Source organism: Malaclemys terrapin, chromosome 22, assembly GCF_027887155.1.
Source record: "Malaclemys terrapin pileata isolate rMalTer1 chromosome 22, rMalTer1.hap1, whole genome shotgun sequence".
NCBI lineage: Eukaryota > Metazoa > Chordata > Testudines > Emydidae > Malaclemys > Malaclemys terrapin.
In genome coordinates, this window is record NC_071526.1 from 13,800,506 (window position 1) to 13,828,503 (window position 27,998).

General features: G+C 41.4%; 1 protein-coding gene across 2 annotated transcripts; it reads left to right on the forward strand.

Moving 5' to 3' along the window:
* PTP4A2 (protein tyrosine phosphatase 4A2) lies at positions 1 to 27,819 on the forward strand. Of its 2 annotated transcripts, none has more exons than XM_054011580.1 (6): positions 1 to 179; positions 13,594 to 14,264; positions 16,299 to 16,391; positions 20,521 to 20,651; positions 23,916 to 23,990; positions 25,108 to 27,819. In XM_054011580.1, the coding sequence occupies exons 2-6, from the start codon at positions 14,169 to 14,171 to the stop codon at positions 25,214 to 25,216; spliced, it is 504 nt and encodes a 167-aa protein (XP_053867555.1). In that variant the 5' UTR covers positions 1 to 179; positions 13,594 to 14,168; the 3' UTR covers positions 25,217 to 27,819. The 2 variants fall into 2 exon arrangements, with proteins under 2 accessions (XP_053867555.1, XP_053867557.1); XM_054011582.1 differs by lacking the exon at positions 1 to 179 and adding an exon at positions 804 to 1,001.
* Positions 27,820 to 27,998: the final 179 nt, after the last annotated feature.

The following is a 27,998-nucleotide window of genomic DNA, read 5'->3' on the forward strand; positions in this document are numbered from 1 at the left end:
GGGAGCCGGCGGACGAGGCGGGCTCACTCACGGTCTCTGCGGCTCCAACCGGCCGGGCTCGTTCGTCATTCCCCCTCCGCCGGCAGAGCGGCTGCCGCCGTCGCCGCGCCCCCTCCCTGCCCGGTGTGTGGGAGGCGCCGGGCCCGCTCCGACGGACACAGCCGCGCTCAATGCCCAGGGTGAGGAGCCGGGGTCGGGCCGCGGGGAGGGAGAGGAGGGGGGCGCGCCCAGGTGAGGAGGAGCCGGGGGGGGGCGCCCCGGAGCCTGGGGTATTGGGGGGCTGGTGGGAGGTGTTGGGGGGCTGAGGGTCGGTGAGGCCCCTGGGACCTTAGGCCCTTGGGGTCCTGGTTACCCTCCCGCCTGGGGGGGTGGAAGGAGCCGGGCCCGGGCGGGGGGGGTACAGGAAGGGCTCTGGGCAGTTGCTGGTGGGGGTGAGTTGGGGGGGTGGGCCGGGGGGAGTAGGATGACGTGGGGGGCAGACTGCACAGGTGTGTCAGTGCGGGGGGGGTTGCTGGGGCAGTATGTGCTAGGGGAGGTTGAGGGTTGCACAGCCCACATGGGCCCTGGAGGGAAGGGGAGGCTGGCCCGGGCCCAGTGGAGGCATGGCATGGTGGGGCGGGGGGGGGGCAGATGTGGGGATTGAGGTGCTGCGAGAAGTGGTTTGTGTGTGAGCTATGGGGTGGGTTGCGCCTTGCTGAGCTGGGCTGGTGACTCCTCCTGTGCCTCCTTAGCATGATTAGTCACAAGCTGCTTTTTCTCTCAGGGCATTTTCAGTGGGGGGTGGGAAGAAGGTTGCCTTTTTCAAAAGCTCCCGTGTAAATGGAAAGTGGCTTGTGAACCCTCTGGATGAACAGCACAGGTTCTGACTCACAACTGCAGTAGTACTGTGCAAAAAAACCAAAAAACCCCTCTGTGACTCAAAGGATAGAAATGTTTGACTTCTGTAAGCCCGACTGATGGAAAGAAATGATCCATTTTATAGACTGAGAGCTTGACAAGAGGTAGGAATATAAATATTGGTGAGAATGCTAAGCTGGAATGCGTTTCTATGAATGTGCATGTCTTTTAATGAGACGTGGCTCTAGCTGCAAATCTTCTGTGTGCCTCTAACAGAAATAGAGGGTCGACTTCATAATTCTTAATTACCTCTAATTGTAAGTCCTGTGGCACCTTTGAGACTAACAGAAGTATTGGGAGCATAAGCTTTCCTGGGTAAGAACCTCACTTCTTCAGATGCAAGAAGTGAGGTTCTTACCCACGAAAGCTTATGCTCCCAATACTTCTGTTAGTCTTAAAGGTGCCACAGGACCCTCTGTTGCTTTTTACAGATTCAGACTAACACGGCTCCCCCTCTGATACTCTAATTGTAAGTGTCAGTTTTCAATTCAGAAAGTGGGAACTTATGTTTTCTGCATCAGAACTGTGAACGTAGTCTGTCTCTCAGTTCTTGCCTCTGTACTTTGCCCTATTGTGGAATGCTGCATTGGTTAACTATTGTGAGGCCTCTGGGAGAGGACTTACTAAAGTACAATTCTGGAGATTCCCTCTTCTAGAGAGAACCCGTATTGTAGACCGTTCATATAAAGGCAATCTTTTTTTAATTGGGTTAAAATGAGTCTGTAGATGAGCAGAATGATTCATTAGCTACTATAATACTATTTTAGCATCTGATGGTTTCTGCAAACTTTAGGGGTGGCACTGTTGGATTGCTTTTGAGGGGGAAGTACGTTGTCAGTTGTAAGCCATGCTAACTAGTGAATTAGTTTTCTTTGTTATGTATAAATGTATTCCCTATTATAATCAGATTAGTCTGGTACTTTAGTCACTTGTTAAAGAGTTGAAGAAAGTGCAGAATGTCTCCATGTAAATATTACTGTTTGAACACTGAAAGTGCAGCACCTTAGGGCTTGGAGATTCAGGGTTAAGGTAAATACCTTTTTAACACATAGGAACATAGGAGTTGCCATGCTTGGTAAGACCCAGAGATCTGTGTAGGCAGATATTTCAGACAGGAACCTCATAATAGACAATTTAAAATATTGTAACCATAGAGGAATTTTTTTTCTTATCCCCATCTTAGTGGATGATTTAAGCGTGATTTTTTTTAATATATAGCCTAATTTTAATCTTTTTTAATATTAAACATCTAAGCCTGTTTTTAAGCATACTAAGCTCTGGTGTCAATATATCTTTTGGCAATGAGCTCCATAGGATAATTGTGCTGGGTGTTTTTTAAAAAAAGTTTCCTTTTATCAGTATTAAATTTGTTACCCCCTCAGTTTCATTGGTGTCTCTCTGTGATTTATGAGAGCGTATATCAGTAGGAGTACTGGCTTTTTCGCTCTGATCATTGTTTTGTATACCTCTGTCATGTTCTCTTGTTTCCATCATTTCTACTCTAAACACTCATTCTTTTAGGTCTCATACACAGAAAGTCTGGCTATGCCTGAAAGCACTGTGTTGCTCATCTCTTTGAATTTTAACAATTGCCTATTAAAAGCTCATTTTATATTTACTTATAAATTTCAGTGGAGATTGAACATGGCTCTTAGTATGTGCGCCCTTGGCCTTTAACTTTCCACTATACGTTATCAATTTTCCAGTAGAGACGTGGTAAACTCATAGGCCTGGTCTATGCTAAAAAGTTAGGTCAACCCAGCTACGTCGCTCAGGGATGTGGAAAATCCACACCCCTGAGCGATGTGGTTAAGCCAATCTAACCTATAGGTGTAGACGGTGGATTACCTATGCCAACAGGAGATCAGTGTAGATAGTGTCTATGCTGAAGTGCTACAGCGGTGTTTCAAGTGTAGACAAACTAAAGTGAGATGAATGTGGTACGAGAAATAGTTTTCCTACTCTAACTTTATTTACTGAATAATATCTTTACCCTCTTTTGCTTTAATGCTGTGAAAACACCACTATGTTTGCTTCCAGTTTGATGGGTTAGTATTTCTGATATTTGTCATTTTGAATCTTAAAAATATATATATTTGGCTTGTGTGTTGCCAGGGCAGTTAATTTTCTGGTTTTCCAAAATATGGTACTTAATGCAAAAAAATTTCACACAACTTACTTTTGGAATGGGGCTGTTAAAACATAACATAAATCTCTCTTGTATATAAGGCGACTATGTAAAATGTCATTTAAGGTCATTTTAATTTTTTTCTTTGCTATTTAAACACAGTTCTATATTTTGAACATAAGAGCTTTTAAGCTCATCATGCTTCATTAGGTGGGCCCATTGTTTTTGATTATTTTGAAGTTGTTTTCACTTTTAGGAGCCCAGATGGAGTTGTTTGGGAACTGTACTTAAATAATATTTAAATATGGCTCCTCTCTGAGCTGGTTTTAAACATGAGGATTGTTAAAAACAAAAAATTAAAACACTATTTCCAGTTTCACAGCTGCTTCTGCCTCTCAGCAAACAGAAACTTCTTTGGCATAAAGCACATACCCAGTAGATTATCTTTGGAAATCCAAATGGAGTATCTGCTCATTTCCCACTGCTGAACTAAGCATAGAGATGTTTTCTCTTTCTTGTGTTAAACAGTGCCTGTGCTGTTGGTTATATTAGTTGTTTGAGCTCTCTCAAATTTGGAAAAGGCAAGTGTTTTCTCCCATCTTCACTGAAGTTTTGATGCAAGATTAGTGCCAGATTGGAAAGAGAGTTGTCTTGTGAAAAACACCTGACTGCTTTTATTTTCTCTTGCTAAATTGACTCCTTAGACTGAATATTTGATATTTGTCTGTCTTATGAAGCAGAAAATTGAGGTAAACCTGCCTTGTTTTAGGGCAGAGAACAGAATGACTTGGCTCAAGCAAAAGGAAATGAGTGAGTCATCAGCAGAGCTTGTCAGCAAATTGGTAGGGAACTCACAGGGGTGGGTGGTAAGGAACTGTAGAATTTCTTGACTTCTCCCCTCTCCAGGCGCGTGTCATTACGAACAAGCTTCCTTTAGAGATTATGTTTAAGAATTGTTTCCAAGAAACTATAGAACTAGCATTCTGTTCTCCATACAGTTAGACAGCGTATTCTAGAAAAGAATTGTCGTTGAATTGAGTTCTTGAAGCTTCAGTGTTGCACGTTTGTCCATTGTGCTAAACGTGACTAGATTGGAGAAATCTTAGAATCCTGATAAAATCTTTTGCTTACAAAGCACCTTTTGAATCCAGCAGAACCCCCAAGGCATTTCAGAATGTACCTGTATGGTATTAGGGAGACAAGGTAGGTGAGGTAATATTTTTTTTTTATTAGATCAACTTCTGTTAGTGAGAGACAAGCTTTCAAGCCAGACAGAGTTCTTCTTCCTGGGTCCAACATGGCTACAACTACATTGCATGCAAACTGTGTAGTATTAACATTTCTCACTTCCACCGCACATGAGGTAGAATGTAGCAGCCCTACATGGGAACAGGAAGTGAAGTGTAATGTAGTCAAGTTAAATTACAAAGGAAGTCTAGTTAGGCCACAATATAAATGAGAATTGGAATTTTTCTAGGACACAAGTCTTGTAGCACTCTATCTCCTCCCCCACCCAAAAAACAAAACAAAACTCCATGTCACTTATTGCAAGTATGTAGGTGTAAAACACAGGAATTAAGATTTTTATGAGAAGGAAGGAAAGAAAGCAAGTTCAGCAGTTCATGACTATTAAGTAATCTCATTAAAAGAATATCAAATGTAGAATTCAACTGAGAACAAAATGAGTTAACATAAACTGGATTGCAAGATGCTGTTCTCACAAATACTGAAGGTATTCTTTTAATATAGACTGCAAATTAGCAGGTTTTGCTTTGCATCCTGGGCACTAGGTTATTTTGAAAGGTGATCCAACTAACCTTTCCCAAAGTATCTGTGTCTTGCAATCCTGGGAAGCTGCAGCTGTTGCAATCTGTTTAACTGCCTTGATGTAGTAAGGGAAACACTTGTAAAGGTAAGTTTTGGAAGGGGTGGTAAGGTGCTCCCTGGCTTATGATTGTTGAAACTTGCTTGTCAGGAGGACTGTTTTTGCTAATCTTGTGCAGGATAAATACAGAAGTACAAGGATTTTGCACAGTCGAAGGACTTGATTTAGGTATCAATCCATAGTAAAGTAGGTAATCTCTAAGTATAAAATCAAACTTAAATGCCATTGCTAAAGTTCACACATTTAACATTGCCTTCTGTCTGTCAAGTCAGAAATCGTATTTGACTGTTTTTGGTTCATCTGAAAAAATAAGTGACTATGATGTAGCATTTTTTAAAATAAAACTTTAGAGGCTAATATAGGGGTCTTCTTCCATCTGTTTTTAAGCATAACTCTTGCAAGTTATACAGTATTGTTGCATGTAATTTAGCTAATAAAGATGTCTTTTTAGATCATATCAAGTGCCATGAGGCTATTATAAAGATGTCTAAATAGCAAAATGAATCATGTCAGTGCAAGGCCTACTCTGGTTTGTAACAGATCAGTCACAGCTCACTGTAGTACTGATGTGTTGGATGCCTTCTTGCCTCTGTCACATAATACTTAATCAACAAAGAGTCTGGTGGCACCTTAAAGACTAACAGATTTATTTGGGCATAAGCTTTCGTGAGTAAAAACCTCACTTCTTCGGATGCATAGAGACTCTATGCATCCGAAGAAGTGAGGTTTTTACTCACGAAAGCTTATGCCCAAATAAATCTGTTAGTCTTTAAGGTGCCACCAGACTCTTTGTTGTTTTTGTAGATACAGACTAACACGGCTACCCCCTGATACTTGACATAATACTTAATGAAATTATCCATAAGAAGACAACCTAGTTGCAATGTTTTGGTAGCCATTCACGTTCATCTTCCCTCTTTCTGAAGAACAGAAACTGGGAATCAAAACTACCTCAGAATTGTTCATTTTGTGGCATTCATTGAGGTTGAAGCTTAGTTATATTTTAATTCTGATCAATCATAATGACCAGTCAGTGCTCCCAGGATTAAGTGCCTGTTGATATCTTGACTGGCAAAGTGAAAGATATTTAAATTTACTGGATTTACTGGATTTAGGGGCTTTTTGATCTGGATAATAGGGTTTTCCTTAACTCCTTAAAAAAAGGTTATTTCACGGATATAAATTGTTCCCTTACATTATGGTATTTAAGAGTTTGGGGGCAAATGTGCATATAGACAACCAAATAGTCTTTAGATGCTTATTTAACTTGGCATTCAGTATAGTTTCTCAAAATATTCATATATTTAACACGTAGCACAATGGGTCTCAAACTTTTTTTTACTGGAGACCCCTTTCACATAACAAGCCTCTGAGTGCGACCCCCCCCCAATAAATTAAACACCCTTTTTAATATATTTAACACCATTATAAATGCTGGAGGCAAGCATGGTTTGGGGTGGAGGTTGACAGCTCGCCACCTCCCATATAATGACTTTGCGACCCCCTGCGGGGTCCTGACCCCCAGTTTGAGAACCCCTGACATAGCATTTCACATCTTTAAATCATTCTTCAGACATTAAATACAAAGCTTTACATTGGGGTAATCAATAGATGGCCCATGGTCCAAATCTGGACCGCCAGAGGCTTTTCAGCGGATCGTGGGGTGTGCCAGAACTTGGGGCTTCAGCACCATGGGAGTGTGTGTGGGGGTGCTTCAGACTGGCATGCCTCCCACAGGGCTGAAGCCCTAATTCCTGTTGGGGCTGAAGTCCCAAGTTCTGGTGCACTTCCCATGAGGCTGGAGTCCTGGCGCACCGGGACGTAGGGCTTCAGCCCCACTGCAGGCACGCTGGGACTCAGGGTGTTGTTTGACAACAATTATCGTTGTTTGAGTTTTTATGATTTTCTCTGGAGTCTGGACCTTGACTATACCTTGAACAAGAAATTTGAACCTTGACGCACACAAAATTGACTTACCCCTGCTTTCCATCTTCAAATCATTCTTCAGATATTAACTAAATAAACAGTTACTGCCCCCATGGGAGTATTATAGGATTATTAGCCCCATTTTACAGATGATGAATTGAGATGATAAAAATAAGGCCTGGTCTATGCTTAAAAGTTAGGTTGACATAGTTACAGTGCTCAGGTGTGAAAAATCCATCTCTGTAGACACATCTAGGTTGACGGAAGAATTCTTCTGTCAGCCTAGCTACTGCTGCTTGGAGAGGTGGATTACGTACTGCAACGGGCAAACTCCTTCCGTCGCTGTGGGAAGCATCTATGCCAGGGGTCTCAAACACGCGGCCCATGGGCCTTGTGCGACCTGCGGGGTGATTTTCTGCGGCCCACGAGCCCCTCGCAGCCCCCCGCCCTCCCAGTGTTTACCAGAGCGGCGGCCGGATGAGCACCGGGAGCAGGGCAGGCTGCCTGCTGCCCTGCCCTGCCCAGCTCCGGGAAGAGGCTGGAACGTGGGGAAGGGGGGGCGGAGGGGTTGTGTGTGGCTGTTACTTTAGGCAGAGCCCCCAGCAGCTCCCATTGGCTGGGAATGGGGATCCGCGGCCAATGGGAGCTGCTGGAGGCAGTGCCTCAAGCAACAGAAACACATAGCCCCTCTGCCCCCCCATCCCCATGTTTCATCCTCTTGCGGGGGCTGGGCAGACAGGCATGCACCGGGCCAGATCCTGCCCCCCAAACCCTTCCTGCAGCCGAACCCCCTGCCCTGAACCCCCTGCCGCACCCCTTACCCTTCCTGCATCCCAACCCACTGCCCTGAGCCCCATGCCGCACCCCTCCTGCCCCCTGACCCCCTGCCGTACCCTGCACCCCTCCTGTGCCCCGACCCCCTGCTGTACCCTGCACCCCTCCTGCGCCCCTGCCCTGAGCCCCCGGCTGCACCCCAACCCCCTGCCATACCCCGCACGCCTCCTGTACCCTGACCCCCTGCCCTGAGCCCCCTGCCGCACCCTGCACCCCGACCCCCTGCCCTGAACCCCCACCACACCCCACACTCCTCTTGCACCCCAATCCCCTTCCCTGAGCCCCCTGCTGCACCCTGACCCCTTGCTGTATCCCTCACCCCTCCTGCACCCCACACCCCAACTCCCTGCCCTGAGCCCCCATCACACCCCACACCCCTCCTGCACCCTCTGGGGGCAGGGAGGGGGCAGAGTTGGGGTGGAGATTTTGGGGAAGGAGTTGGAATGGGGGCAGGGCAGGGGCAGGGCCTCATGGAAGGGGTGGAGTGGGGGCGGGGGTGGGGGAAGGTGTCAGTGATGCGGCCCTTGGGCCAATGTACTAGTCCTCAGGTGGCCCTCGTGGTCATTTGAGGTTGAGACCCCTGGTCTATGCTATGGTGCTATATACCATATATATAAGCACTGTGCCTCTGCTGCTGAAGCGCCTGTAGTATAGACATGGTATAAATGACTTGCTGGAGGCCACCCAGTGAGCTGTTGTAGAGCCATTACTAGGACTCTGAGTTTCTGACTCTCCGTCCCACCCCTAATTCACTAGAACATATTGTCTCCTTTGTGTACTGTAATAAAGACATCCAACTTTGTGGATGTTTTTCTTATCCTGGGAAAAGAAACTTGGGTAGAGTGTAACTCTTTGATTTGCTGTTGAATGGGAGAAGTATAACCTCAGTGACCAACTCCCAGTATAGTTGAATAGAGTTGGAGGAGGCTCCTTCCTTTCATAGCAATCATTTGCTTGAAGAATGTCAGAACAGGTAATTTTAGAACAATAAAAGAAAATGTTCTCTCCACCAGAGATTGTTGTACTTCCATAGTGCTGTCAGGATGTTAGGGACTCTCCTCTCATGTGTTATTGCATGATCACTAAACTGCTGAACTGTCCCATCTATTTAAACAGCTTTATCAGGTCCTCAAGAGTAAGAAAGTTAACTTCATAATTTTCCTTTTTGATATAACTATTCTTTCTTCAGGCCACTGTCTAAAAAGTGTCAGTTGACTCAGTATATGCTTTAAATGGAAAACACTGTTTCTGCCTGAAAGAGGACCACATTGCTCTTACTCAAGAGTTTACAGGTGCTGAACACATGCATATGCCATTACTTTAGTAATTTTTTTTTTTACTAAGTACATCAGAGCTGTAGCAGACTGTAAGACATCACAGCTAATCTGTTTGCTTTGAATTCTTGAAATGTGTACAAGATAAAGTTGTGACTAGTTCTCATGAATTGACAGGTGCAAGGACTCAACTGTGATGTATTAGCTGGAACTCTTCCTTCTGGGGAGAGAGCTTATAATGTAATCCTGTAACTATTAAACTGATAAATATTCCAAGGTTCATTCTAGAAATCTGAATTTCAGTCACTTAGAATAAAAACTGTTAGGGTTGGGTAAGGTGACTAAAAGTATCCCTGTTCTTGCCTCTGGCATCCTAATTAAAAATGTTTTTTTTTTTTTTTGGCTTTGAAAGCAACTCTTTAAGGAAATAATTGCTGTTCTGCGGTTGATTTTTGACTTGGTGTCAGAGAAAAGGTAATTGATTGTGTGAGCCATTTTGATGTTTTAGTTCAAGGCTAGTGACTATAAAATGTCAGTTTTGCATTTCTTATATTTTCTGCCATTGGTTAAGGCTACGTCTTTAAAAAAGAAGTTGCTGTTACATATTTCTGTAGCTTTAAGTGCTCTTATTTTTATGCATCTTTTTTCCCCTTTAGCTTAAGGGTCTATTTTATCTGAAATTATTCATAGTGGATAAGACCATGCTGGTGAGGTTTGCCTTGCTCCCACTGGGTAAAGCTGAATTCCTTGTCTAAGGGTGAAAACTTGGTGCTCGTTACTCCTTTGTACAAAGATTGGTTATGGAAGTTTATTATTCAGAACTTCTTTTCTGTCATTTTTACATGAGGAATATGTTACTGACTGATTTTTTGTGTGCTAGACAACTTGGCAAAATCTTGGACTGTCATGGTGATATCAGAGGAAGCTCAAAACCTGAGTAGTAACTGTCCCAGCTCAGATTTCTGCCTACAGTCATCACACTCCTCCAAAGATCTTGATGCTTCCTTTCCTGGAGGATTTTAACAACCTGACTTTTCTCTGCTTAAAAACAAGCAGGAAAAAAGACACTGTAGTGCTAAACAGAGCAGTAAAAGGCACACTTCCTGTTTTGCTTAGCATTTCACCCTTAAGTATGCCCATCTAGTTTGCTTCCAGCAGTGGGGTGGGTCTGTGTCTATATACTTCATGGCAGAATTAAACTTGTTACATCTTATTGATGTAGTATACAGGGCCGGCTCCAGCATTTCTGCTGCCCCAAGCGCAAAAAAAAAAAAAGCCGCAATCGCGACCGGCGGGGGCAATTGGGGGGGGGGGGGGGGCAGGATCGGCGGCGGCAGTTTGGTGGCAGGTCCTTCGCTCCTAGAGGGAGTGAGGGACCTTCTGCCCCCAAATTGCCGCACATGCCGCCCCTCTCCCTTGGCCGCCCCAAGCACCTGCTTGTTAAGCTGGTGCCTGGAGCCGGCCTTGGTAGTATAAAACATCTTTCATGTGACTTATATGTGGCAGGAGTGGATGGTACATCCCTTGTTACTGCAAACTTGGATAAGATTGGCAGTGACTAAAAGTTCTTACTGTTAAATGTTTGGTTGCCTTTGAAATGAGCTTGTGGTTTCAGACTAGTTCCTACTGGATTATGTCCCCTCCCCAGCCTGGCCTGGCTCCTCACCCCTCTGCATTTCAGTCAGATCTATGCTAGAAACTTTTGCTGGTTTAGTCATGTTGGTTACAGGTGTGAGTTTTTAACAACATTTCTGTATTGACAAAAGCCCTAATGAGGATGGAGACTATACTGGCACAAAAGTGCTTTTGCCGGTATCTTATTTTGCCATGGAAACGAACAGCTCTGCCAACAAAACCACTCTTTCTGATGCCTGGCACCATAGTAGTTCTGGCTGGGAGGAGCAGCAATTGCAGGGAAGTCTGCTCAGCCCTTGCAGCCATGGACTGGAGCATGCTCAGTGCAGACAATCTTCAGTGAATGTAGGTGCCCAACCCTAAAGTCTCTGCTGAGTGTGTATGAACTGAGAATTTTCATAGTCTTATAACTTGGCCTAATTTTGGCAAATTTTCATGGGGATGGCAAAAAGCATCTTCGTTACATGAAGGCAACCTCCTTGCCAAATGTCAAGACCCTGCTCCAAAGTATGAGGTGCAAAAGCTTCTCAGCAAAATGGCTATACAGTTTTTCTAACATGAACAAAACATTTTCCCCTAATCTTTCTCAGTAATGACTGAATTATTTTATCTGAAACTTCCCTCACGCGCCTCCCCCCTCCCCCCAAAAAAAAAAGTTATAAGCAACTGAAAGCAGGGTCTTAGAAGTATTGAGCAATCTTAATGGTGGCATTACCAGTTCAGCCTATAATCATTCCATACTCTTACTCCATTGTTTTAGGACTGGTCCACACTGAAAACTTACGTTGCCATAGCTATGTCTCTCAGGGGTGTGAAAAATCCACACCCCTAAGAGATGTAGTTAAGCCGGCTAACACCCGGTGTAGACAGTGCAGGGTCAAAGGAAGAAATCTTCTGTCTACCTAGATACCGCCTCTCACTGAGGTAGATAAACTTCAGTGATGGGAGAACCCCTCCTGTCGCTGTAGTGATTGTCTATACTGAAGCACTCAGGGTGGATTTGATTTAAATCACTAGTCAGGAAGACTCAATTTAATCATGGTTTTCTACATAAAAGTGCATTCTTGTTGGTTGTTATAACCTTAATACATATTTTTCACAACTCAGATAGATGTAGGTTTCATTTTTAGAAGGTACACGCTATACATTTTTAAACAGTGATTTATTTTGAAAACTTTGCAGATTAGTTTTACAGCTATATCAGAAAATGAATGATTGTTTGGTTATTTCATGTACAAAAGGTAATTGAAGCAGATAGTTCACCTCCCAATGACTTTATAAATATCTCCAATTCAACAGGTTAATCATTGGTATTTGGAGGAGTTTCTTGCTATGCTGTATTAGGAGACAGACCGACATTTAAATTGTTTTATTTAACTAAAACACCAACTTTAAGTATTCTGGATTTTTTTCTTCAACAGCAAACATATAATATTTTAACAAAACAAGCATATGTCCCTCGCTTCTCACATTTTTTCTCCAGACTTCTTCTCCTTGTCCAGATCTGTTCTGCCCCCAACAATCTTCTATTCATTGAACTTTTTGAAACTTGCACTTTTAGAGAGGTGAGGGATTGATTCTGTGTACACAAATTTGCAAAGGGACAATAGGATTGAGGTCTGTTATTTCTCACCTCTATATATTATTTATTTATTTAAAACATTTTTGCTGTTAACAAGCATGTTACCTCTGGAAACACAAATCCACAGTTTGAGAACTGCAAAACTAAGCATCTCTGATGGTATCTTCTAGACTGAGCCCTGAGTCCCATTGGGTAGATAGAAAGATTAACCTAAATAATATATACAGAAGCCTGTGGTACCCCATAAAAATGGGTCCCTAATCCATGAACTATTCAACTCATTTACAAAACTTTTCTTAAACATTACATGAATATATTGTCTCATATGATAATTAGAATTTATAACCCCTATTCCACAATGAGATATCTTTGACCTATAATGTATCTTAAATAAAACTATCTTTTGCTTTTTTCCTCAAAAAGCATTTTATCAAAAAAATCCAAATTAAATAAAAAAAAATCCATTTTTTTTAAATCATTGATTTTTATCCACCCTGGAAGCGCTACAATGGCGCAGTTGCAGTGCTGCAGCTGTGCTGCTGTAGCAGTTTAAGTGTAGACGTAGCCTTAGCTGATGAATGTCCTAACTTTGGTCAAATCAGCATTGATCCAAAGTAGAACTAGAGTTTTGCTGTATTCCATGATGTTGTGTGTTCTGAACACTGCTTTACAAAATGTTAGCAGTGAGTTGTTCTGCTTCTTTTTCGTGCTATTCATATTTGCTTGAGGGAAGTGATGATCTGATTAGTGAAACTCTGTTATCTAGCCATTTTGAAACTGAATTTACATAAATAGCTTATGAAAGGTAGGCTGATTTACAGATTAAGAACATAAGAATGACCATACTAGGTCAGATCTCTGGTCCATGTAGCCTAGTATTCTGTCTTCCAACAGAGGCCAGTGCCAGATGCTTCAGTGGGAACGAACAGAACAAGGCAATTATTTAATGGTCCATCCTCTGTCATCCAGTCCCAGCTTCATGCAGTCAGAGGTTTAGGGACACCTAAAGAATGGGGTTGCATCCTGGACCCTCTTAGCTAGTAGCCATTGATGGATCTATCCTCCATGAACTTATCTAGTTCCATACAGATTGTTTGGCTGTGGAGAACGCCTGCTGCTTTCTATTGTAGATGTTTAATTATGAGTGTATGATGATGCTATTTCATCTTTAGTTCTGGTATTTTTGATTAACTGAGATTTTGTAGAATATTTGTCATCCATCATGCTAAAAGAGAGAACATAATACAGGACTGCTTCTTGCTGCTACAATAAAAGATGTTCAGTGTACATCAAAGTATTTTCAAAAGCGGGCTTGTTTGTTTAACGCTTAATGCTTTAATTATGTTGAGGTTTCTGGGTGCACTGTATTCAATAGCACTGTACAATCAGAAACAACAATCCCTTTTAAATATGACATTTTTCTTCTTCTTAGGTTTTCTGTTGGAATATACGTCACACATTTATGGCGATTCTGAGCATCAGGGCAGATTTCTGCCAGGCCCAGCACAGCACCCTGGCTGACAAGTGAGCGTGTCCTACGTACCATAATTACTTTGCCTTGAAGACTCCAGATACAGCGGTCACCCTCAAATATATGGGATATCTTCTGCATATTGGAAGCATATTCCTTTTACTGACTCAAGCAAAACTAAGCATCAAGAAAACAAAGTGGAGAGAAGAAGATCTGTCCTTATTTTTTTTGCCTCACCAGTGCCTAAATGTAGTACAGGCTGCCTAGTCTTGCATGTAGTCAGAATTTTTGGAGTCTGAAGGATACCACCTGCAGTTATTGAGGCCTAAATTGAATTCAAGTGGATTCTAAAGCAAACCTGGTTTTCTTGAAGTGAAAAATCTTAAAGAACAAACAAGTCAATAAAGAGAGTTCTGATCGAGCCCAGGCATTTTAGTGGTCTTTTTAATGTTTTCTGCTGTGAAACGTTTCAAGGGTTATTGATTTTTTTTTTTTAATTTTTTTTTGCCCCCACATATATTTTTTTGTTTGCCATTATGAACCGTCCAGCCCCAGTGGAGATTACTTATGAGAGTATGCGTTTCCTGATCACTCACAACCCAACCAATGCAACCCTCAACAAGTTCACAGAGGTAAGGTAGCCACATACAGTAGTATGTTTTTTTCCCCCCGTTCCTTGTGTTTTGAAATTTCTAAAGCGGCACGAGAGACACATCTCCCAGATTCACCATGGGTGATGCCATCAGAAATACCCTTTATACTTAGTTAAAGCATTTTTTTTTTTTAAATCAGGTACTTGGTTTCATTAAACTGTTTTTAAAGTTCTCCTGACTGTAAGAAGGAAGCCTTTGGTGATTTTCTTTCTTCAAAGTCCTACATCTTTTGACTGAGAGAGGCTGGATGGGACTCCTTTTGGAGCCCATAAAGCTCACTCCTCTTAGGCTCAGTCTACAATCAAAAGTTAGGTTGACCCAGCTACATGGATCAGATGGTGTGAAAAAATCCATGGCCTGCCCAACACAGTTAAGCCACCCTAACTTCTCGTGTAGACGGCACTAGGTTGGCAGAAGAATTCTTCCGTTGACCGAACCACTGCCTCTCGGGGAGGTCGATTACCTGTGCCAATGGGAAAACTCCTTCCATTCGCATAGATAGTGTCTATGCAGAAATACTATAATGGTGCAGCAGCTGTGCCGCTGTGGCATTTCAGGTGTAGACAAGCCGTATTACTCTGCCATCCCCATAACTTGCCAGGTGACTTAGCATGTTGTCTTTACTTTTGTTGTCTGATGTAACAAAATGTACTAGCCCCAGAGAGCCATGGCTCATCTTCTGGCTTTTGAATAAGGATCTCTCGTGGTTGATTAATCTCTTTGGCCTTTTGACTAAGGTCAAGTGTAATATATATAGAGGTCAGACTTTTTAATTAAAAAAAAAAAAAAAAAGTGATTCTCAAACTCCCCTTCTAATCCCAGAATAGTTAACTATTTCTGGTAATGGAATTAGTAAGGACATTTTTAAACTACGTCTTTAGACTAAACTGAGATGAATGGAGTCACTTCCTCAGTACATTGGGTCACATCCAAATTACTGTAATTGAAACCATAAGGGCTTAAACACTTTTTAAAACTGAAGCTTAAATTTTGCAGTAATAGATGGCATCACCAGAGAAGTACTGGTACAGCATTCCACTAGATCTCATCTTGTTACAAACAATGGCATATCTTCTTATAAGTCCTTTAGGGAGACTAGATCATGCCCTTGCAGGGGGAAGATTTGATCTAATAGATCTCTTCCATTCTGGTAAGATCTTGTGATCCGACACTGAGCTTTCATATCAACATGATTCCACCTTTCAGGAAGATGTTCTTTTTGTCGACAGTCAGCTCAGATACTAATGATTAATTTGGACTGAAACCCTGATTTTTTTTCCCATTGATGGGATGTTTTCATTTTATTGTTATGGATTATATTTCTAATACCTTGTCCAGGGGCCTAGAACCTGGGCTGGACAGTGCATATGGGGTATTAAAGTGTAAAAATAAAATGTTGAAGAGCCATTCCAGATACAGGCACAGGAGGAAATGCTGCTTGCTGTTTGATCTTTCAAAATGAACTGGGGCAGCTTTAGTTTGAGCTGATTATTTATCTAGCACGAAGTGCTACTTCTAGTGCGTTACAAGGAAGCTAGAATATGGTTCTGCGTGTGTTCTGTTCCTCTCTGTTTCAAAATGTCTCCGCATTGCCTGAGGCAGACAGATCCGAGCTTCTATTTCAAGAGAAAAAGAATCTGCATGCAGGGTATAAGTAGTTATTTTAATTTTGCTGTTACAAATGCATGCCTATAAGGCAGTTTTCCCAAACTGACCTCCCACCCTCGGTGAGACTGACAGAGGTATTTCCTATTCCTCTTCTCCCCCCGGCCTTTTAACCCTCATCGTAATGTCCATCAAGACCACATCCTTCCATCTTAGCACTGGATGAGACTCTTGGAGCTATCCTTGCTCCTCAGTTATCTAGTCTCCTCCATGGAACTGTAGAGCAATGTACACTGTCATTGATTCAGCATAACATGTTTATTTGGCTTTGTTAAAGTTGAGAAAATGCTCTAATTCCCCCTTCTGGGTGTATGCTTCATGTGTTTGCTTTCCTTCTTGTTCTTAAAGGAGCTTAAGAAGTATGGAGTGACAACCTTGGTGCGAGTTTGTGATGCCACGTATGATAAAGCTCCTGTTGAAAAAGAAGGAATCCAAGTTCTAGTGAGTTTCTTTTAAAATTATTTTTAAAATTCTCTCTTAAAAATCTTTTTGAACTGCAAAATCATTAAATGTGAATCAGATGTTCCAGCACTGTTTCGCATTCATGCTTCTGCCTGATAATGACCCAGGACTGTGTGACTACTATAACAATTGAGAGTTCACTTTGATATGCTTGTTCAGTAAACTGCTTGTAACGTTGTGAAATACATGTGAGATATCGTAACTGTGCTGTTTATGGTTAGATTTGCGCAATGAAATCTGGTCTTGCTTGGTGTCTCAAGATTGATTTTTCGTTAGCTGCGTGAAGGCATTAGGGATGAAGGCAGATGTTAACTTTTGAGGCAGTGCATAGTATATCAGATGTGACTTTTCAATATAATGAAAAGGCTGAAGTGACTCCTCAGTCTCTCCACTGGGATCCCAGAAGCTGCACCTTGCTTAACAGTTAGTTGTAGGCAGTCAGTCTTCTATTGCCTCTCATTTTTGTGGCTAGAGACCATGGGCAATTTGGAGGAAAATCCACACAACTCTGCAGAACTTGTATTTGTGGGCTATGTTCTGTTCTGCTTGATCCTACTCTTAAACTTATATATGACTTCAAAAGAAAAGGCTCAGAGTTATTTAGAAATGGGCACTGTCACACTCTGATTTCAGCACTAGGTTGTGGGGAGCCTCCTACCTCTCTGCAGCATTGTTTCTCTGCTGGATGAACCTCCCTGCTCCAGCACAACCATTAGCCATAGTGTTTCCAGAGCAAAATGAATGAATTCTAGCAGTCAGTTTGCTCTGCTGGGAAAGCAAACTGCCCAGGACAGCACAGGTTCATGAGCAATCCTGTTTCTACCAGGTGCAGTTTCTTTCCTTCTACCGCCACATTTCTGTTGAAATGCATATGTATAGCTGTCATAAAATTCCATAGGCGTGTGACAGTGTTTTGGTCAAAATTACTTGTTTACAGGTGAGGTGCATACACCATGCTGACTGGAAAATGGGCCGATGTCAATTGTGGTGCAGAAGAGCCAATTTACTTCTGCAATGATGACCAAATATCCATTTAGGAACTTGTATTGTACTCAGCACCATGATATTTGAGTGCCTCACAAATTCTAAGTTATAGACACAAGATCCTGTATGTTTGCCACACTTGTCCTTGATAACTAGCCTTCTCTCTGCATTCAGTATGTAACTGCTCCTAGTATACTCTTGTTGCAGGAGAGCAAAACAGCAGAGGAAAGAAGTCCTCTAGACATCAGACAAGGATAACAGAAAACAGGAGTTGACAGAGAAGTTGTGCTGCTAATGTCATACTTGAGCCAGATGATTCCAGCCATGATAGTATCTTCATTACTTAATACATCACAGTGGTGTTTTGGCATTTAAGAGTGGCTCTGAATATTCAACAGCATGACCCACAACCACTTGTCCCTCTTGAAATCAGTTCTGTCAAAACAGGCTGCTGTCACCATTCAGAAATGGTGTTATATTACCAGCTGGCTGAGAAAATCACATGCCACTGTTTAAAGCTAACATTTGTTTACAAAAATAATGAAGATTAAAACCACAGCCTGACAGAGATTAGCATCTGTTATTTTAAAACTGTTGAGGTCAAAAGCCTTAGGAAACTCCTGAAACAGAGCATTTTAGCAAATCTTGAGTTCTCGCCATGATATAAGGTAATATACTAGTAAGAGAGACAAAGATGGTGGAATGTGGCAGCGAGTGAGCCTGATTTGACAGGTGGTATAGTGAGAAAGCAGGGAACCGGAGAATTAGATGTAGCCTGTTTGAACTATACGTGTTGGTAAACAAGTGTATGCAATAAAGAGATTAAACTAGGGAAATAGGAGGCTGGAATGGATAATAGTATCTTTGGGATTAATGTACCAGATGACCAGAGGATAGCTAATGTGATGCCAATCTTTAAAAAAGGCTCCAGAGGCAATTGCAGACCAGTAAGCCTAACTTCAATACCAGGCAAATTTATTGAAACTATAGTAAAGAACAGAATTATCAGACACTTAGATGAACACAATTGTTGGGGAAGAAGTCTGCATGGTTTTTGTAAAGGGAAATCACACCTGACCAATCTACTAGAATTCTTTGAAGGGGTCAACAAGCATGTGCACAAGGATGATCCAGTGGACATAGTGTACATAGATTTTCAGAAAGCATTTGACAAGGTCCCTCACCAAAGGCTCCTAAGCAAAGTAAGTTGTCATGGGATAAGTAAGTAAGTTGTCAAAGTCAAAGTAAGTTGTCATGGATCAGTAGCTGGTTAAAAGATAGGAAACAAAGGGTAGGAATGAATGATCAGTTTTCAGAATGGAGAGAGGTAAATAGTGGTATCCCCCAAGGGTCTGTACTGGGACCAGTACTGTTCAACATATTCATAAATGATCTGGAAAAAGAGGGTAAACAGTGAGGTGGCAAAACTTGCAGATGATACAAAACTATTCAAGATAGTTAAGTCCAAAGCAGACTGCAAAGAGTTACAAAGGGATCTCGCAAACCTGGGTGACTGGGCAAGAAAATGGCAGATGAAATTCAATGTTGATAAATGCAAAGTACTGCACATTAGAAAACATAATCCCAACTATACGTATAAAATGATGGGGCCTAAATTAGCTGTTACCACTCAAGAAAGAGATCTTGGAGTAATGGTGGATATTTTCTGAAAACATCCACTCAATGTGCAGCGGTGGTCAAAAAAGCTAACCAAATGTTGGGAAGCCTTAGGAAAGGGATAGATAAGATAGAAATTATCATATTACCTCTCTATAAATCCATGGTATGCTCACATCTTGAATACTGCGTGCAGATCAGTTTGCCCCATCTCAAAAAAGATATATTGGCATTGGTAAAGATACAGAAAAGGGCAACAAAAATGAGGCATCTGGAACGGCTTTCATATGACTTGGACTTTTCAGCTTAGAAAAGAGATTAAGGGGGATATGATAGAGGTCTGTAAAATCATGACTGGTGTAAAGAAAGCGAATAAAGGAGTGTTATTTACTCTTCGTAACACAAGAACTAGGGGTCACCAAATGAAATTAATAGCTAGCAGGTTTAAAACAAACAAAAGGAAGTATTTCTTCACACACTGCACAGTCAACCTGTGGAACTCTTTGCCAGACGGTGGTGTGAAGGCCAAGACTAGAACAGGGTTAAATAAAGAACTAGGTAAGTTCATGGAGGATAGGTCCATCAGTGGCTATTAGCCAGGTTTGGTAGGGATGCAAAACCATGCTCTGAAGTGTACCTAGTCTGTTTTCCAAAAGCTACTCTAAACAGAAAGCATAGATTCCAAAAGTGAATAATGATCTAGTGAAAAAGGTTTGGAAATCATCTCTCTCATAGAATTCTTACTTATAGCCATGTTCATATTATGCAGTACGATTCAGACAGTTCTTTACTTTCTTGACAATCTTTCATAAGGAGGGGAAAAAATCACAGATGCTGCTCAGTTGTTCACTTTTCCATTTATTTTTAAGCACTATATTTTGCATCTGAGTAAGAGGAATGTGTTTGTAATTGTGGCTAATACCTAGGATAGGTATAAATGCCTCTTGCTAATCAGATGCCGTGCGTTGAAGTTGGACAAGCTGATCCATTGGAATAGTTGTGCAGCGATCTTTTCAGACTCTTCCATGCAGAATATACGGTACAAACAGTATTTTGCAGCGGTGTACTTTTAGGCAAAAGTCCACATAGTTCTCTTCCTCCTCCTTTAAGTATTAAATTGAATTACAATTTATTCAGATTTGTTTAATTACAAAATGTCAGTGATATTTCAAAGACAGTTTAGTTTTTCCACAAAGTCCATTCTACAACGGAGTCGTTAGTCAGCAATTTCCATTAGACCATTAGTGAATTAGCTTTTAATTTAAAATGTTTAAGGACATTTTAATGTTGTTGAGTATTACATTATGGTATAATCGAATCCATATCTGGAATCCTAGGGAATTACATGTTTAATAGCTACAGTGTAGAATTTGGATGTTGACTGAATAAAAGCCTGTGCCGCCCCCTGCTCCTCTCCCACTAGCCCTACTACTGATTGTGGATTGCATTCTCTATCAATGTGTAATCCCTGCACAAAAATTATAGCTAATCTTGTCTTCCCCCGAAGGACTGGCCATTTGATGATGGAGCGCCTCCCCCAAATCAAATAGTTGATGACTGGCTAAACCTGTTGAAAACCAAATTTCGTGAAGAGCCTGGCTGCTGTGTTGCTGTGCATTGTGTTGCAGGATTGGGAAGGTAAGTGTTGTGATGTTTTGGTTTTGTAAGGGATTCACTTTAGCACGTACATAAACTAGTTGAAGATTTTGTTCTGGAAGATAGCTGCATTTATTCAGTTACAAAAAAAAACCCCAAAAAACCCCCATGTTTAAGTAACATCAACAACTTCACACCATCACAATCAAAGAGGCTTACTACAATTTTAAAATGGTAGGTGACATGGCAACTATATCTCAAAGCTCTTGTTTCATCTTGGATTGTTTGTTCACAGTAGTTGATCTGACAGATCATAATGGTGCCAGAAGAATTAGAGAATCTATTCAGTGAAAAATGCATTGCATCTTTCTGCTAAAAATCTCTTGTGCTTTTTGACAAACCTAATGTATATATGCAGTATAAACCAAATACACTGTAGCTTAGGCCCAGAGCAAACAAGGTTCTGAATGCCTTCTATTCCATTGACTTCAGTGGGAGTTTGAGATTCTATAAGCACCTTATATGGTTGGATTCTTTTTTGTTGCCTTCCAAATATTCAAAGCCATTGAATAATGTTACCAAATATTGGCATGCAAAATGTCACTTAAAAAGAAAAAAGCTATCTTTTATCTATTAATGCATGAAAGTCCCAAACTAGTTTTTAAACTCTGACAGTTTTGAGGTTGAGACATTCGAAAGCAGACCAGAGCAATTTTTTTCACTTATAAGCACCTGAAAAGAGAGGTTCACATTCCTGCAGCAGTGTGAATGCTGGAATAATACATTGATACATAGCAGGTTAAATAGCCTTTTTGGTGGTTAGGGGACCCAGTGAATTGTAATTTAATCCATCAGCCTTAAACTGGCTTTCCTCAAAGTGGTAAATCAGGATATTGGTTCTGTCTCTTTTTAAATCCCTTAATTCTTGGCTGTATCGTCTACCCCCAATATACAATTCATACATCTATTTCCACAGGGGCTACAGATTTCATATTCATTTTAAGATTAGGACAGGTATTGTTTGAGATTGTAGTGGTGTTTTGTTACTGAAAGCTAAGCAAATTGTCATGTGTGTGCCATTTCCCTCTCTATTTTCCTACCTCCCATTACTCCACTCCCCGCACAGATAACATCACCTTCCCTTCCAGCCTGGGAAGGGAGTGCCCCAAGATTATTCCTGATTTGTGGATTTCTATAGCATCGAATTACTAGGACAGCTGACAAGATTATTAATGACCTCTTCCAAAATGTAAAAGCTCTAGTTTAATATGTAAAATAAACTTGTGGAAGGTAGTTTTGGACAGATTGGACTGTCATTTAAAATTAGTCTTTTGAATCATTTAATCAGATTTCATAAGGTAATCAGGGTCAGGCTAGTTCAGTACTTGCATGAGGGAACTCGGAGATGCAGCAGAATATAACAAATTCAATGGGTGTAACTCCTGTGTTAGTACTGGCTACCATCCCAGCATAATTCTAGGGACACTGTTCTGTAGGAGTTTCCATTTTTTGATAAAGACCCAAAACCAAGTTCCATTGTGCCTGAGGCCCCCCTGGTACTTCCTGGTGGAGTATTCAATCCAGGTGTCTTCCTGGCTATAATCCAATTTTAGCAATCATATATTGTCTCCTAAATTTCCTCCTTTGTTTTCAACCTAATATGCTATTCACCACCTCTTCTAAACTGGTGTACATTAGTGCTATGTGCTATTTAAAAGTTGATCTGTTTCACCCAAGGTGGCTGGATTTTAGTGGTGGGTAAAGAGAGATCTCTCTCACATATGATTTCTTTGTGGGTCCGAAATGCAATTTCCTCCTTCTCCCGGAAGGAGTCACCATGATTGCAACTAAAAAGAAAATTAATGTAAACAAATAAGTTCTGTAAACAAATCGTTACTTGTCCTACATGCTGGGAACGAAGAGATAAATACTTGAGATGCTTTTGTGATGGGGGTGGAAGCCATATAAATCCTTAACTGGGTATAAAGAAAACACAGAAAGGTGGGATAAAGAAAAATCAAGAAGATTCATGTAAGTCGGGTTGGCTGGTCTTAACTTGGTTCTTAAATCCATTTCTTCCCCCAGGGCAGAGGTGAAATGCTAAAGCAGGGAAAAACCAGAGTAATGCAAAAACCTGGCAATTAACATGATTTGCTACTCCGTTCTTTGTCTTGTTTCTATGAGGATTTTTTGGGGTGGGGGAGCAGGGTGGAAGATGACCACATATTGTAGCTCAATTAAATGATTTAAAACCCTCCTGTTTCTTGCCCAGCATTAAGTCAAAGTGTGCTGACAGTTTGACATCTACTGTTATTACAGACACGAGTTTTTAGATTTATTCATTCAGAATGACCTTTCTGGTTTTCCTCTTGGGTTTCCTTTTTTATAGAAAGAAAAGGAAGAACGTCTCAAGTTTTGCTTAGGCCTTGGGAAGCACTACATTTATGCTGCTGGGGAATCAAACTTCAAATGTTGTCTATTCTACTACTTATATTTTTAAAGTGCATTTAGTGCTTGTGGGGTTTCAGATTGACGGCAGTGAAAACTGAAGTTGTGTTTATCCAGGTACTGCACAGCAGTGACATTGCAAGCTGCCCTGCCAGAGTTGCTCAGTTTTGTTCCTGATTAACTGTAAGGTCAAGTAGTTCAGTTTACAACCTCTGTTCAATCCTTGACCTCTCCTCTGCCACCAAGGTGCCAGTTCAAATTGTGTGCTAGTGGTAATGTGAACAACTGAGCACTAGGAAGTGGACTCAGAGCATCATCTCCCTTCACATAGCACCCCTGAACCAGCCATCCACATATGCTCCCTACTCAGCTGAGCTGGTTTCAGAATAGCGACCTGCAGGCGAAAATCTTATTCCATTGTCCCTCAAGTCCCACATATAACCTAGCAAAAGGAATAAGGATCAATGTTGTCATTTCAAAAGCAGGGCATCTCTTTAGTCTGTATGGGATTAAAGTTGTGTTGTAACAAGAAGTTAAATGTACCAAAGATGAACCTCAAATGTATTTATGGCCAGCAGAATACAAAATTGTTTTATAGTAAAAAAGTAAAGAATAAAAATCCATTATTACTATTTCATGGCAGACACTGAAGAAGCTATTGATTTTGGTGCTGGAAGCAGAGCTGTCTGATGAAGAGAATTTTACATTAGATGCTGCAGGCAAATGGCTTGCTGTAGGAAAAATATTTAAAGACAGGATACTTAAGCAGTTTGTTTATAGACTAATATGATCTATTTTGAGGGGTTCAGGACATTGGTTCTCTAGACTGTTAAAATAAATACTGATTTCTCTTCGTAGGGCCCCTGTCCTAGTTGCACTGGCTCTCATTGAATGTGGAATGAAGTATGAGGATGCAGTTCAGTTCATAAGGCAGTAAGTAAAACTAGCTGGCTCTCCAGCACACTTCCCCCTCTCCTATGTCTGCCTATGCAATTTATCTTTGTGTTTTAAGAGCAATGTAGAATTAAGGCACTGGTTTGTGACGCAGTGCATTTGGAGTGAAAGTAAAATGCTAACAAAAGAACTTACAGAATCAGTTAATAAAATTCCTGCTTGAAGTGGACATTGACAAATTACTAACGAACCAAAAACAAATGTAGCTTGGCCAGGTACCATAGCAGCATGATGTTCTATAGCTCTTGGGCCAAGCAGCATGATCAATCTACAGCAGGAGCCCAAAGATCAGGAATCCTGATGGTGTCATGTGTGGAAGGGGCATAGTCTACTCAGGAACTGGTGGCAGCCATCCAACATGGAAAACAGTAAAAGTGGTGCTTGAATGAGAGAGAGCATAAAGTTCTGGGGGTTTTGTAATAGCACCAGATCTTTAAATGAAGCCCACCAGGTAGGAAGATACTATACAGCCATGTGCCAAAAACCTGTTTCGTGTTGCTATTGGAGCTCCAAGGTCTTCAGCTGCCTCCCTAACCTATCTCACTGTCGAGAGGACTTCCTTGGTCCTCCTAAATTTTTTTTCTTGATTTTCCCCTCACTACTCTAGCTTTACCTCTTTCTTATTAAGTTAAATTATCCTCTTTGTTAACTCCCTTCAAATATTTGTATTTGGTTGTCATGTCTTCACTTAGCTAATACTACACATGTAGACGACTTGTTAATCTTCAAGGGGAGGGTGGAGTGCCCCTTATGTCATTCAGCAACCACTTCTGCTTGTAGGAGAGGCAGTGGACTCCAGGGAAACTAAATCTCCCAACCCAAAGGCATGCTGTAGTTTGCTCAGTAAGATGAGGGATGGAAGCGTTTTATAATCCATAGATTTGACAAATTCAACTCTACAGATCCCCAGTTTCATGTCCCAGTTGAGATCTCCTTTCCTGGAGGAGGCAGAGGATAATGAAGCGAGCCAGATGGCAGTTCTGTGGGGCTGGAAAAACCTTGCAGTGCGGCGAGCGGCTGTCTACTTTGAAATATACACAATGACTGAAGCCGTACTTTTGCAATTGATATAATGCCTTCATTCTGTTTATTTTAGGAAAAGGAGGGGAGCTTTCAATTCCAAACAGCTGCTTTACCTTGAGAAATACCGACCTAAGATGCGATTACGCTTCAAAGATACCAATGGTCACTGCTGTGTTCAGTAAAAGAAACCTTAAACGAAGGCTGAAGTTATCATGGCTGTTTTCTGGACTCTTGTCACCTGGAAATGTGAATCTGGAATCAAACTAAGTCATCAAATTAGTGGTGGAGTCAGTGCTCCTCAGCCTCTGTCCTAATGGTGGTGATGATTTAAAAAAAAAAATAAAATTAAAAAAAGAAACATTTCAGTGAAGGATTGTTTTCTCCTCAAGGTGCAGTTTGAATATCTGCCGGGAGAAAATCAGTTTCTGAACCTTCTGTATTTTTAACTTTTTTTAAAAAAATAAAATAAAGTGAAGTTTATGTCTAAGGAAAACCAGCAGAGCATTGGGTTTTGCAGAAACCATTTTCTTGGTTCGGGGACAGTGCTTCATAGTTAGGTCCTGGCATGTGGAATTTCCTTTGAGACTTCTTTTTTTTTTTAATTATTATTATTATTATTATTATTTTTAATTAGTTCCCCCCCCCCCCCCCTTCCTTGCTGGGAGCTGGCAGACAGAAATAAGGAGGAGCCTTTGTTGCTGTAGGTGAGCAGTCTGACAGCCTTAAGTCCAACTGGGCACTCTTCTAGAAATATAGTGGTGGTTGTGTTGTGTGTCTATGTGGTATTTAGACTTTGCAAATGACAGGATGTTTTTGGTAGTTTTCTTTAACTGAAGACTCTCTCTAATACACTTGGGGAACCTGCTAAAGGCCTTTTCTAATTGGTGGAGGTAGTATTTTTACAAATATGCTCTGTGTGCATGTGGGCACGTGTGTGTGTGTGTGTGTGTGTGTGTGTGTGTGTATGTGTGTGTGCGCGCTTGACTAAATCGTACTTCTCCAAAAAACTTGGCTGAGAAGTTAACTTTCTGCTAGTTGGGTAGAAAAATTATATCTTGGTGGAGGAAGATTCAGACATCCATAATCCAGAAGTGTCCTAGTCAACTAAAGGAGATTCCAGGCAGGGAGTTCTTAAACTCCTCTGTCCTAAGAAACAAAAAGGCTGTTGTGGTCATTGTCCAGGTTATCTCTGCCTCTTTGAACATAAACCAGGACTTGAAGGGTCTCATTGGTACTGCATGTGAGGCTCAGGTAGTACATATGCAGTTTGGTCTCTGAATAAATGCCTGATTATGGGTATTTTCCCAGACTGGTCCTCATGTACAGTTCAGTTTAACCACTGATTGCCTTGTTCTTTTTTTCTTTACCAGGCTCTTTGTGAGAGAGAATCACTGGTTACACACCAACAATGCCTAATGTGCACACGCTGTCAGCAGGCCGTAACTTACGGGGTGGGGAAAATGCTGATTTTGGGGGTAGGGGCTGGAATGTATTGTTTGTGGACCAGTGCAGTATTTTCTTTGCAGAGTCATTGCTGGGTTCAGTGCACTAATCCAGACTAGTCATTTGCACTGCCTCTGAGAGGTAGTTTCAGTAAAACTGGTTTTACCAAATTAATTGTAATGCCAGCTTAGTGTTCTGCCACATTAGTGATCGTGTGTGCTTTCAACTCAACATTGTGTTTGTAATATTGGTCAGCCGCTGAGGACTTGGAACGCAGGTTTAGGATCGTCTTGTCCTGTGGTCTCTTGCTGTGCAGCATCAAAGGCTTTCATTGTCTGTCCCAGCAGCAGTGCCAGCAAGTGCAGACTGGTACCCCCTCCTTAGTAATACCTCAGATGCTGGTTATGTGAACTGCCTCTATAGGATATTTTCCTATTCCAAAGTTTTGTTTTAATTTGTAACCTAACAAAACTGCATCAACACTTTCAGAAAACATATAATGGATTTTAAAATTCTATTTCTAGAAGTGTGTTTAAGTTCAAACAAAAAATGATGGTACTACTCAAACCTTCCCACTTAAGGACATGCCAAAAGATCCCTTTTTAGGTTCAAGGCTATAAAACACTGCACCCCCCCAAAGCTCAGATACTGTACCTTGACTCGAGCTGTATTAATGTAGTAACAAACTCCTTCCTGCCTTAAAATGTGTAATGTGCTCAATTTTTGTGTGTGTGTTGTAGATAAAGGGGGCGCACAAGTGTGCATGATGCTAATTCCTACATGTTAGGAAAATAATTGGTAATGTTTGATTCTGCGCAGGGGTACATAAGGCTGGAAGCATCCAATATTGGCCCTTCCCCCCCCCCCCCCCCCCCCCCGAACAACAAACCAACATTTTAATTATTCTCAGAATTGGATTTTTGTTTCTGCGAAATTAAAATCTTTGATTTTGAACTGAATAAAGTATTGATAGCTGACGTCGGTTTGACAAATGAGAGAGATGTTGGACTGGAGGGGAAAAAGGGTTGTAGCCAGATTGAAAACCAAAGCCCAGACCCTTTAAAAGAACAATAAAAAACCCTATTTACATGCTCTGTGTATAACTGCATTCCTCCTAGTTTTACTTACAATATACTATATTAGCTTGTACTATGACCCTGCAACCTTAACTGAATTGAGAAAACAGGATAAAGTCACATGGGTCCACAGACAGTGCACAGACGCGTATACAGTGTAGACATGGAGCGTGAGGGGCTCGATTGTGTCCGGGGCCCAACAGGCATAATAGCTGGTTCAGCACTTGGACATAGTGCAATAAAGTTCTTACTGTAAATGGCTCTTACCTCTGGTTCTCAATGAATTTACTCATTGCATAGATGTTAAATTCTGTGTTTTACCCTGGTTCCTAAACGGATTCAGACCAATCTGTCTACAGACACTCCTTCGTAGATGGTCTGATGACCATAGTTCAGCAGTGAACAGTGTGAGCTTGCTTGTGACTTAGTGAGTATTTGGGAGGCA

Excerpts from the sequence above, each read along its gene's own strand:
- PTP4A2 (XM_054011580.1), top strand. The coding sequence starts at position 14,169 with ATGAACCGTCCAGCCCCAGTGGAGATTACTTATGAGAGTATGCGTTTC. Across the intron at positions 14,265-16,298 it reads CCCTCAACAAGTTCACAGAG|GAGCTTAAGAAGTATGGAGT; the intron begins GTAAGGTAGCCA and ends TTGTTCTTAAAG. Across the intron at positions 16,392-20,520 it reads AAGAAGGAATCCAAGTTCTA|GACTGGCCATTTGATGATGG; the intron begins GTGAGTTTCTTT and ends CTTCCCCCGAAG.